The following is a 12865-nucleotide window of genomic DNA, read 5'->3' as shown; positions in this document are numbered from 1 at the left end:
GCACAGCTGTACACTCAAAATATGCAGAAAAGCACTTAATGGTAAATATGGGATGACAATATGTGAATTCATTCATTCACCTCTAATTTATGCTTTTTGATTTCTCCAAAACTTAATCCCACACCAATTACTTGGAATTCTTAAGGATGTAAACAGAAAGATAATAATTTTTATACACACGCACAAACACAGAGGGAGAAATCACATCTATTATTATAGAATTTACATATAAAAAAAGACCACATTCAGTTTGATGAGTATTTCTGGGTGAGAAGTCACCTCTTAAGTGCTACCATAATTTGAAAGAACTGCATTCTCATACCTTTGCATAAGCAGTAGTTTTGATAAACCACTGTTTGAGGTATTTCTGTTCCACTTTTGCTCCCGAACGCCACGAGCAACCATTGTCATCCACCTGTTCATTGGCTAGAACAGTCTGATCCACTGGATCCCAATTAACCAAGGCCTAAAAAAGGTTGCAAGAAGAAAAAATATTTTCAGCAGCTATTTCACAACCAGACTTATCTGGAAACATTCATCGGGCCCCTGAGTTTCCTAAGTTTGTGTAACACCCATTTGAATTAGTGACACGGACTCAACTGAGGATATTTTGAATATTCATCTTCTCCAAACAAAAAAAAAATCAACACAAGCAGTTGGCAGCATTTGCCTTGACTGATCATGTTAGTGGTAGAGGCTGACACTTGAATATTAAATAGATAAGTGTTCCAACTGACTACACTGCAAACTGCATAGTTCGATGCTTAAAAGCTGTCCACCACTAATCCAAAAGCATTGAGTCAGACTAAGGGGGATGAACAACTGAGGATCTCCAAATTGAGAGGAGAGAATCACACAGAAGTATTATAGTGGTCAACTTAATTTCAAGTGAAAGAGTTGGTATTCTCTGCACTTAACTTCTGTCAGCTGTGTGGATTACATTTGAAATCATCTTTCCTTATCAGTATAAATACATCAAGGAAAATTTAAAGTTAAATAAATGTTGGTGTTCAACTCTACAAACCTTGGTTTTTGAGGGCTAACTAAAATAACAGACATAACAACCCCTACAATTCTGTGATTCTGTGAACATACTGGGTTGGAAGAAGAAATCAAACTGACATTCCTCCCCCCACTGATGAACAATTTAGCTCATCATAAAGAATCTAAGACCACAAAAGAATTCTAACAAACATTCCAGAGTTGGTATTCAATCCTAGACATTAACTTGAAAAAACAAACAGAAAGAAGAAAAATAAATTAATTAAAATTATAAAGTAATAAATTATTTTGAGTGTTATTTAGTACTTGAGCTAAATCGAAGTTAAATCTGCCTGAGTGAAGAAGAGCATCTCCAGCTCCATAGCATTCTAATACATGACATGTTATTTGACGATTTCAAATGCATTCTTTGGGTATGGGGACAGCTTAGTATCTCAACCTAAAAACTACTCAGTCCTCATATTACATTAAATTTTATCTATCACTGATCATGTTCCAAAATGCCCCAGTTTCCAAACAACTGATACAGCTTAATTTTAAATATGCTACATATTCTTGGAAATAATAAGTATCACAACCCTTTTATAAATCTTGTGGTGAGGACAGCAGAAAGACAGATGCATGGATCCTCTTCCTTAGGAATACTGTTGCTGGTTTTCTTATCAGGGCGTGGATTATTTGTGTATGCATGCACGAGTCTGTGCACAACGACTATGTTGATTTATACAAAATTTATTATAACGAAGATCTTCGATAAAAACAAACTCACTTTCAAATGAAGCTTGTGTGAATTCAGTATGTCATTCAAATTTAAACTTTTTACAGTTCGCCTACCTTTTACCTACCAGAAACACCGCCCTGTTTTTTTATGAAAAGCTTCTGAAAATTCACTGGGAAATTAAAAGCAGTCAGTATCTTCCACTACTACAGCTCTATTTTCTAGAGTTTCAGAACACACAATTTCTTCAGTACTGATACAACACATTGTGAAGTTGGCTCATAAGTAATGATCTTCTCATTTATAAGCCTGGGAAAAAATCCACCACCACCACAAAGTTAAAGTAACAGCTAAAGAGAGATAAATCAGATAATATTAAGAAGTAATAAAATGTCAGTTGCATAAAGTGGTATTAGTGTATGCTTGTATTAAATTGGTTATGACTCAAAGTTGAGGAAAAAAAATGCTGTTTCTGTTTTGATGATAGTGAATCAAATGAATGGTAAGATTTTAGAAGGTAAATGCACTGATCTATCTGAGTATAATAATTTAGTGTAACATATCATCATGATTCATAAGGGGAAGGTTTATCTAAATAAATCATGCAAAACAAAGCAGATACATATTTAAGAAATCCGTAGCTGAAAGGTCTTGTCTGTGAATTTTTAGAGGTGCATTTTGTTCCTTCCATCTCTCACAGCCTTTTGACTAATATCCAGAGGAGGATATTCCATTAAATCCATTCAATCCTTAGTTTCTACTTGTACCTCGCACGGGCAATTTCTTGGCACCGACAGCCTCGGAAAGTCCGGCCCCAGTAATCTGCTAAATGTCATCTATGCAAAGAGAGCACAGCACTGACACGTAGAGAGACCAGCAATATTTGAGTCTCCTCACTAAACCAATGCAGACCATGTGCTTTTAAGGTAGGATTTATCTCATCTACCTTCACGTATCTATAGCATAAATATCTGTCTCCAGGTTTGGTGCCTATGGTTCCGCTACAGCCTACAGATACCTGATCAAAATAATCAATAGAGTCTAGGAAGAAATTAATTCCAACCTAAATAACACACCCACATCTGGCCAGGTCAATAACCTCTACAGTACACCGACTAGATCAGTACTGCAGTAAGAACAGAGAGGACTTTTCTACAGTGAATAAAGATGCCCTCTCTGGATGCTGCAGCGTGCAGACAGACGCTGTTAATGCTCACTAATTCCAGCTCCTGGACATACTCAGTCTGTGTCTCCCTGCCTGGGTAATTTCTGGCAAGACAGACGTACTCCTGTAACAAAGCATCCCCTAGACTAACACTCTATATACATTATTCTTATCGCCACAGTAAGGCTATGAATTATCTCCTTGTACCCAAAATGAAATTGTAAGACAGGAGGCTTCAAGCTGTGCAAAAGTAATGCCTAACATGCACTGCAGGTAGGCTGAAGTCATGGGATAAATATATGCTTTAAGCATACATGACTGTTTGAAGGGACCAACCCATGGTTATGGGCTATCTCTGCCATCTGTTTCCTGCTAAAAAGCAGCTCGCTTATATCCACCAGAGATTACATGCCTACAGGTTGACAGATGCTGATTTAAGTCCTCAAACTGATCCTTGACTCATAAGAGGGAAGCAGATCCAATCACCAGTACCCAAACACCTCCAGGATCTCACGGTACCAGGACCCTTTGTCCAAATGTATTGTGTGTATCTTCTAACAAAGCAGCAAGCCTTGTGCTTTTCAGAAGTGCCCAGGATCACTCATCAAGCAAACAAATTTACAGATAAAATGTAGCTGGTTATGGCAAAGCTAGGGGTTAACTGTTTATTACAAACACAGAAAATACTTACAGAAAAGAAAAAAAAAAGAGCATGCCCCCCCCAACCCAGTATGTTAGGACAAATCCAATATTGAATCATTTTGCTGCTTATCATTTAAGATCATAGAATATACCTTGCCTGTTGAAATAGGGGAAGTAGCTCAGTAACACCCTGCCATTCCAAATGCTACCTTTCACCATCAACCTCAATCTCTGGGTTAAGAAAATAATGAGTACATCCCTAATTAGATCCTATAGGGTTTCCTGGTTTCTATAGAATACAAATGAAATTTCAAAGCATATTTAAGAATTCCTCATTTCCATTTTAAGTTAGAAACATTCATTAACTTGCAGCTTTGTTTAAGTGCAACTGTTCAGGTATTCTGGAACTGCATTGCTGTGGCTCTTCAGGATGCTCATTAACATCTTCATTTTACCTGAACCCTTCCTTTCTCAGATAGCCTGATGTATATTACTTACAAAATATTGTAAAGGCAAATATTTTCTTTATGTACTCTGAAAGAAAAACAGCTGTGATAGCCTTATAGTGCAACATTTCTATAACAGTTTAGAGATCACAAACAGGGTCTGAGAACTGGACAATTAGGCACAGGATCTCCACCTCCTCTATCCCACTCTTTAAGTTCGGAGACAGCATCCTGGTAATGCTGTATAGTTAAATAATCTTGCTGCTGAAAAGGCTTCTCATAAGCACATTATCCCATATGTTTTCATGAGAGGGAAGATAAGACGTAGAAAATTCTATATTAAAGCCATGAAATAAACTAACAGTAGCTATGTTCTGATCAGTGTAAATATGTATAAGTTTAATTATATTTTGCAATTATTTAAAACCATTGGAACACAATCCACTTAAGGAACGTGAATGGACGATCCAGCAATGTACCAGTGACATAATGAGTGACTTCGAGTTAGTGGATCTGCAAAACATTAAAGGTCAAAGTTTGTACCTACCTCTTTTTGATACACTATCCCAGCTTCAAAAAGCTTAAGAAAGAAATATTGCGTCCATTTGTAGTACTCTGGTGAGCAAGTGGTTACTTCCTGTAGAAATAAAATAAAATTCCTCAAATCATTCTTAGTATTTTCTTACAGTATTTTAACTTAAACAATGAACTCGGGCATATATATATCACAGAGAAAACACGAACACATTTTTTGGGCAATGTTTATAATAAGTGGTGTTCACCTGTACACAGAACTAAAGAACTTTGTGCAGGTTTGATGCACAGATTTTCCTGTTAACATGGAATAAAAGAACTCTGTATGATTAATGCTGATAGATATGAGAGCACAAGATGAATGGAAATGACCACAGCTGCCTGACAAAGGAACCAGCAAAACCAGAAAAAAGTAAAACTCAACTGAAGATGTCATCTTAGCCATGCTGCCTCTCCTTTGAAGCTCAGCAATGGAAAGCAAAACAGAACCAGTTCGGAGGCAGCAGGGAGGTGGCTGCTGAGAAGCAAGACAACTGGAGGAACCTACAGCTGAAGCAGTAAATGGGGCAGCAGAACAGCACCAACAAACCAAGGCTGTTGGCAATGTGTAGGACAGTGGAAGGAGTATGGGGTAGGACTCCCAACTTCAAGATGAAAGACTAGCCAAGGATATCTTGCAATCAAAGGTCAAATAAGGGACTGTTTTAAAAGGCATGCAAGCTCAAGGTAGGAGAATAATCTGTGTTAATTAGCGGTGAAGAACAATTGTGAAAGAAGCCACAAAATGTGAGGGAAATAAAGTCAGATAAAAATAAAAGACATCATAAGAAGAAGCAATCAGAGAACAGCAGGTTAACAACATAATGGATAGGGTTTTTTAAAATTTGCAAACATTTTATAAGTTTTCAGTGAACCCTAATAATTGAATCCCAAACTACTTATCACCTGCTCACAAAGTTCCACACTGTAAATGATTGTTCTTAAAAAAACATAAACATCTCAGGTAGACTCCAAATTTTCTCTAGATACAGTGTTTTACAGGCACCATGGATACACATCCATTTTTACAAACATATTTTAAAGTTTGGCCAAAGTGAAAACAACTGCGGAACTCAGTATTTAAGCTCTGTTTACATCATAAATATGTTACAATAAACAAATAGTATTTCCCTCCCCAACAGCTTTCCTGCTGGACTCGCACATGTTTAAAGAAGAAACATTCCCATAACATTTCTGTTGGACCACAATTGTAGTTATTGGAGTGGAAGATGGCTCCTACGCTGAATTTCTCATCCACAAAAACTTCTATTAGAGTTACAAGGTTGACAACAAGTCACTGATAAAATTTATTCCATTTGCAAATAGTTATCAACTACCTGAAATAGCTCCAAGTGTGAAATGTCTTTCAGCCAGGCCTTCCTATCATCTAAGCTTCCCACCACATGCAACATCAGCGTCATCTGCTACTCCTATGACATCTGAAACACTCTACATAAAAATTTTCTTCTTTTTCTACAACTTTATATGGCATTGCTGAAATGCTGCTTTGAACAATTGATGTGACCTTTGAATAGATATGCCTCAAAAGTGTGTATAAGAGGCTTTCAAGACCAGAAAGAGACATTTAATGGCAAGTTTTCAGCACAGCATGTGAAGATGTAGGCACAAAAACCAGGCGCTTGATTAAAGCCCTGTGCTCTCCGCTGAAAAAAACACTTGATAAAAGTCTGATTTCCATCTCTCTGTTTAATCATTTTTAATTTTTTCCCCTGATTCCTCACACAGTGGAGTTCTGCCAGTGTGATGCCACTACAGGCAACAGAGCCTCATCACTCTAGTAACAGAGACGCAAAAGACGAGAGCCAATTCCTTCTGGTACAATATGAGATTATATGAGCACCAGACAAACAGGTAAGACAACTGAAGGGAGCTGTCAAATAAAAGTAGTAAAATTTGTTCTTTTGGCCCTGAATGGCAGTTGTGTGTTAGCTGAAGCAAAAAGAGATGACATTTCTCAGTCTAAGCAGGCATGTTTAGGGCACAGTACAAGCTAACTTCTGGGCACAGATTCTGATGCCCATGCACCCTCACAAGTCATAAATTGACATTTTTAGAAAGAAACGCAGCAGGCTGCTGTCACTGAAGCCAGTGTGATGCATGGCCACTGAGATGCACAAAGATCACTCAAGATCATTTCACTTTATAGCCACAGAGGCTTGATGTAACATTTGAAGTTAAGGAAGAACAAGAAATTACACCACTAACAAGCAAAACAAGCTGCTGCTGCTAAGCCGGCAACCTCACGTCAATCTCAAAATGTGTTTAGTTCTTTTCCCCTACCATTTAGCACATTAAGACTTACAGTGAAAAATAATTTTCCATGTATGCCAGTTACTACTGATCTTGATTAAATAAATAATGTCTGGTAGAAAGTTTCCACTAGGCTGCTATCATGTTTAAATTAAGGTGAATGCTAATGTTTCTATTTATACTTCATAAGCATGGCAAAGATTTGCAGTGCATTAACACAACTGACTTAACTGAGAGATACAGAACAGGGTTTATAAAAGGGTTTGCAAAATAGCACGATGGAGCCCTTCCACCCTGCCTGAATCTCAAACATCCTGCTTCTCATTTGTGAGGTGAGCACTAGCATAACTGCACACATACAGAGCGCCGCAGCATAAAGCGGTTCAGTGAATATGTATTAACAGGAGATTAGCATATTTCTTCCAAAGATAAAATATATACTAAAAATCAGAACCCTTTTTAAAAGTATGAAATACGCTGTGCTGCTCAGGTCTCCACTGCATGTGCTCTCCAGTGCTCTGTAACATGTTTAGTGACAACCCACCATCCCCAGCACTTCAGAAAGTGCTATGAAATGGGACGGAGAGCATCTCCTGCTCCACAATCTCAGGTTCCCTTTTTCCTTTTGTCAGCTTGCTGGTTAAAGAGAGTATCTGATACAGTCACCAATCTTCATCACTGGTTACTGTTACTGATCTTTAATCCTAAGGAATGACAATAATGAAAACAAATCATGAAAACAATTAAAACAAACGACCTTTAGAAGTGGTCTGCTTTTAAAAACAGCAGACATTGTCAAGGTACATATATCCTTACCAAAACTACCTGGATAAATCCCTTCATTGCAGCACTGGAATCTGTTCCTAACAAATAGCATGATGGAGTAGTTAGTATCTTATTTATTTTTTGTAAATAAATTTTCAGTTGCAGACTCCATAGCAGTATTACAATATAGATGTGATAGCAGGGTGACTTAGGAAGGGATAAATTCATGTTAAGGTTAAAGGGCCATTCATTATTAAAAAATCTGACAAAAAACCTCCAGCTACGAAAAATACAGGAAAACCAAGAGTAAAAAATCCTGAACAAACAAACAAAAAAAACCCTCTAACAAACTGGATTAAAGACTTTGGTTACTAACACAAGACAAACTCATTTTCAACTACCTGTTTTTTATAATTCATCATCTGTTCTAAATCTGTTCCATGCTTACAATTTTCTATCATATAGCTCTAAACTTAAAACTGGGTTTTGTTTTGTTTTTTTAAAGAAGGTTGCATCTTTAAACTACTTTCATAGCTCTTTTTTAAAAATAAAAGTAAGATTTACAGGCTTCATCAAAGTGTCTATTTGTTGTGAGATCCACCAGACTTTGTGAATAACATATAACCAGAGAGAAGATTTCCTAGTTTATGAGTAATAATTTCATTTCTAGCAGAGTCTTGCACTATCTAGAAGGCAGCCATGTTGCACTTGATACTTATTAAAAAGGTGGTAAGGAGAAAAACTCTGAATGTATTTTTTCAAAACCTATTTGGAAAAATTGAAGAGTCTTTAATCTATTATTTGCCTATTTTGGCATTAAAGGGCATGCACGACCTCTCTGGAAGTATAATTACTTGATTTTCAGAGGTTCAGAGCTAGGCCAAACTACATTTCTAAACTCATTTGAATATTTGTATTTCAAAGGCCCTTAGTTTCATGCTTTATTAGCTCCAAACGTCATGCAGTGCCTACTTTTTGGAGCACGAATCTCTTTTCTGCAAAGTATCGAGAGTTTCCTTTTTTATTTAACCACAAGCAGGGTGACTGATTATCACCGACATGTGGGTAAAAAGAAAGTTTAGCAGGTAATGCTCTATCTACTGTTACAGTTTTATGTGTGCTCAGGCAGCGCACAAGAATGACAAGGACAAAGCTGAAGAGAAAAATAACCGCAGAAAGAAAATCTACCAAGGATTTCATCTATTTCGACGTACAGAGCAGGAGGAGAACAGTACTGTTATGCAAAAAAACTATGTCACTTGGCATGCCTGAATTGAAAAGACTAAGAAATGTTGGCAGTGTGAGCTACCTCCTAGAAGAAAGCTACAGATTGATACTGTAGTGGTGAGCTGATGGCTGGCTGGGAACATGCAGCCAGTCTGACAGCAGTCCTGAGCAACAGAGAGGAAAAATATCACACGCTCCATCCCTTGTTGCTGATGATATGAATCTTTGAAGATTCCACTGCCTAATTCCCCTGAAAATCACTTTTAAAGGAAGTGGCAGGCAGTTTGCTATGATGCCTGGGATGGCATTTTGGAGAAATCTGATCACCAGGAATGCCAAGAGTATTGTTATCTTAGAAACAAAACACAAGCACAATGTCTTTTATTTTCCAGGTGGTTTTCATGTCTCTCAGAAACATTTCTTCCATCTGCAGACTGCAGCATTTTAACCCTGGATCTGACAAACATTAATGTTCAGAACAGAAGCATTCTGTCTCTTCTTATTTTTTAAAAAATCTCTCCCCAAAATCACCGAATCTTTAAAGTGATTAAAACCCATAACATTTATTTCTTGAGGCACTTAAAATGCTTACATATTTCAAGGAAAAAATATCAGATCACTGTTAGTATTCAAAACGACTCTAAAGCAAAGTTCTTACAGAGCTGCTTTATGCAGTTAATGACACTTTTAGCTAGCTTACATTTTCTGTTTAGGAGAATAATTTTCAAGTGTCTTTGTAACCTGCCTTTCTGAACTAATCTAATTAGCTTTTAATAATGCCTTATTTGCAGTGCCTTACTGGTTACATAATTTCCCTGACTGCTACAATGTAAGGACACTTTTGCATTTTGATTTCTAAGAGAGAAGAATGAGAAAAACCCAGATAAATAAAAAGAACTTGTATCCCAGGTGCACTGGGATTTGTTTGCAATTATTTTACTGAGCAACACAACTAAAATTAGTCTTCATATTCCTGGACAGGACTTTCTTTAACAGCAGACATTACTTTAAAATGGACTTTTTATTATGGACATGGTATTTAAAATGGACTTTTTATTATTTTCCTACTTTTTTTTTTCCTTAACAATTCAAAAATGGTAAAACTATATTGCAGTTTCCTTCACATCATCTACGCATATCCTCTAAGCTGGCCACAGAGGAGAGAGTTAACATAACAGGTTCTGACTTTAAGAAGGCAATTCACTGCACGCTAAAATATGGATGTAATGTAGGGGAACGGGCTCCCTCCAGCATGTATTTGCTCAGTACTATGCTTTAGCACAACAAAGGAGCACATTTAAGCAACACCAATGAAATTAAAGTAAACCCAGAACCCTGCTTTGGGCTATAGTTTTGGTTAAGTAGACTAACCCACATAAAAAGTTTTTCTTGCATTCTTCACACAAGTCACTAACATCAGTGGGTATGTTTGCCTTGTCTCAGTATTCTGTAAGCCACTGATTGAGTGCCATAGGAGTACAGAATTACAAAAAAACCCCACAAAACAATTAAAAATAAAGCCCCTTACCTCAAAAAGCTCAATTTTCACAACTAAAAATAACCCCCCTTACCTCAAAAGGCTCACTTTTCAGATAAGTGCGCTGCTGAGCACAGATGCCTGAGCTAGCCCAGAAGCAGTGCAGCTGAGGCAGTAAGATGCTCTGCCCAGCCTAATTAGCCTTGCAGAGAAGCTGGCTTGATCAGCCTGGAAAATATACCCTGCCACAGCTTAGCCGTTCCGCTTCCAAAGGTGGTTCTTCCATGGCTGGCTCAAAGAGCTGGGCATTTGGAGATCATGCAAGACAGACACATCTCCAGCATTGTACATTTTTTGCACTGAATAAACAAATCTAATGGTTATCCTTTTATCTTCAACTTTTTAAAAGGGTAGACAATGGCAGGACAAGGGGGAATGGATTAATGCTAAAGGAGGGAAGGTTTAAATTGGACATTAGGGGGAAGTTCTTTACAGAGAGAGTGGTGAGGTGCTGGAACGGGCTGCCCAGAGAAGTGGTGGATGCCCCATCCCTGGAGGTGTTCAAGGCCAGGTTGGATGGGGCCCTGGGCAATCATGTGTAGATCCAGGGCTGGAGGTTGGTGGTCCTGCTTGTGGCAGAGGAGCTGGAACTCTCTGATCCTTGGGGTCCCTTCCAACCCAGACCATTCTATGATTCTATGGTCCTTCAGGTCAGTTTTAATCCAGCTACTAAGGCAGCCTTTCTAGGTAAAATGAAATTTAACTAATAAGCTTCAAAATTCCTTGTGTTTCAAGGAACGTTTTTTACCTCTTTTAAACTCTTACTGTGCTCCCCTAAAGCATTCTAGATTATTTCAGTTACACAACTGTTCATATGAATGTAGTTGTCCAGTATCAAAGCCCTTTCCACGAGTACCCAGAGACTTCTCAAAGTTCATGAACAAAAACATGGTTTACTAGAAAAGTGGAAGCAAGCCTCAAAGAACAGGCAAAGAGATGAGAAATTACATTCCTCTGTATACTTATACTTCCTGCCATGGTTTTCAGTACTGCCAGTTCTCCATCTCTTCTTCAGAATGGAAGGGTTAAACAAAAGTCTATATACAGACAGGAATTTCTGTCAATTTTCTTGAAAGGCACTCTGCAACGTTCAACTCTGATGTGTTCCATAATACAGCCTACACATATGATTTCACTGTTTTGAAGAAATGCTGTATTACATATACAGAAAATCCCTGTGATACTAACAGTTTTAAATATAAGAAAATAATTGTCAAGCATGGGTGCAGTAAATCTTCCACAACAAACCTTTTATTTGCAGAGAAATGTTTGACTAGTGAGAAAAAGTCTTACTAAAAAGGCTTATAGTGAAAATCTTGCCATATATATGACAAGGTGAAATATGTTTTTTAGATGTAAGACATTCCCATAAACAATTTCACCTTCAAGATTAAAGAAAACAGATGGCAGGTCTCAGACTGCCAGAAAACTAATCCTTTTCCTTTTCAGATATACAATACTGCTATAAAAATCCAAGATTAGCATCTCCATCACTCTATTCAGAATCATATCAAGGTGATAAGCAATGGTTACTGATGAGAATATAAAGGTAGTGACTGACTTCTATTCAGTGGCAAATGCAGCAACCCGACAATCACTTCAAAAATTAATTCTTCTATCTTGAATATTACATTAGCTTATGTCTGATCATGTTGGTATGGTTTTCAAGGTGAACATCTGATTCTCAAACATTAGTATTTGAAATCAAATTTCTATTTTCTAAAACAGTCATGATAGGAACACCTATGAAAATGCAGACACAGGCTTCAAATTTAGAATACCAAAACCCAACCACCATTTCAAGTTACTGGCTTTAAACCCTTGAATATATTATGAAAACATACACATAGAAAAAAAATCACTCCTCAAAATATATATACCCTAACACAGTGGCATGCTGCTTCATAAATCATTATTTAGACTACTGCCTAACTTCTAACACAGAAAATTGCTACTTTGAAAGAGCTGAAAGAGCAGAGAGAAAAATTGAAATGCAAAACTGAAATTACTTTAAAGAAAAGATTCCCCTGAACCTTGAGATTATCAGATTATGTCAGTATGTCAAAAGTAAGAGGAGTTTGATAAGAAGCTTGAGAAAAACTCTATTTTCCACTTTTAAAAAATCTAATTTTACAGCTTAACAACTTAAACCTGTCAATTTTAAAGACTTCTACATTGTCATAAATAAAATGGTGAAATCCATGTTTTTCAATGATCCATCATACAATAAAGCAGTATCCCTTAAAAAAGAAAACCTTACCCTTTCCCACGTAAAAGACAGACCTAGTGCATCAAACTGCTCCCTCATGTGTTGAATATTACTGCAAAATAAAAAATTAAAACATTTATTAGCTTAAAATGCCTCTATCATGAGATCATATTCAAAACCAGGTGTTCATAAAGCTCTCAGAAATCAAAAGCACGAGTTAACCTCTAAGCACTAACTGTGGAACTCAAGGAACTTTTAGAAATCTCATCTTAAATACTTTTCAAAGTCCCTAGTGCATTCTGCTCCAGTT

General features: G+C 37.1%; 1 protein-coding gene across 1 annotated transcript in view; it reads right to left on the bottom strand.

Moving 5' to 3' along the window:
• LARS2 (leucyl-tRNA synthetase 2, mitochondrial) overlaps nt 1–12865 on the bottom strand; it is an 88222-nt gene that overhangs the window by 56640 nt on the left and 18717 nt on the right. The window contains exons 5-7 of the mRNA XM_084260409.1: nt 12607–12667; nt 4521–4610; nt 323–466 (exon numbers count right to left, since the gene is read on the bottom strand). Of these exons, the coding sequence (XP_084116535.1) occupies nt 323–466; nt 4521–4610; nt 12607–12667 (295 nt within the window). The remainder of the gene's footprint in view (nt 1–322; nt 467–4520; nt 4611–12606; nt 12668–12865) is intronic.

This window comes from Gallinula chloropus, assembly GCF_964237585.1.
Source record: "Gallinula chloropus genome assembly, chromosome: 2".
Taxonomy (NCBI): domain Eukaryota; kingdom Metazoa; phylum Chordata; class Aves; order Gruiformes; family Rallidae; genus Gallinula; species Gallinula chloropus.
This window is presented reverse-complemented; position numbering and strand designations above follow the sequence as displayed.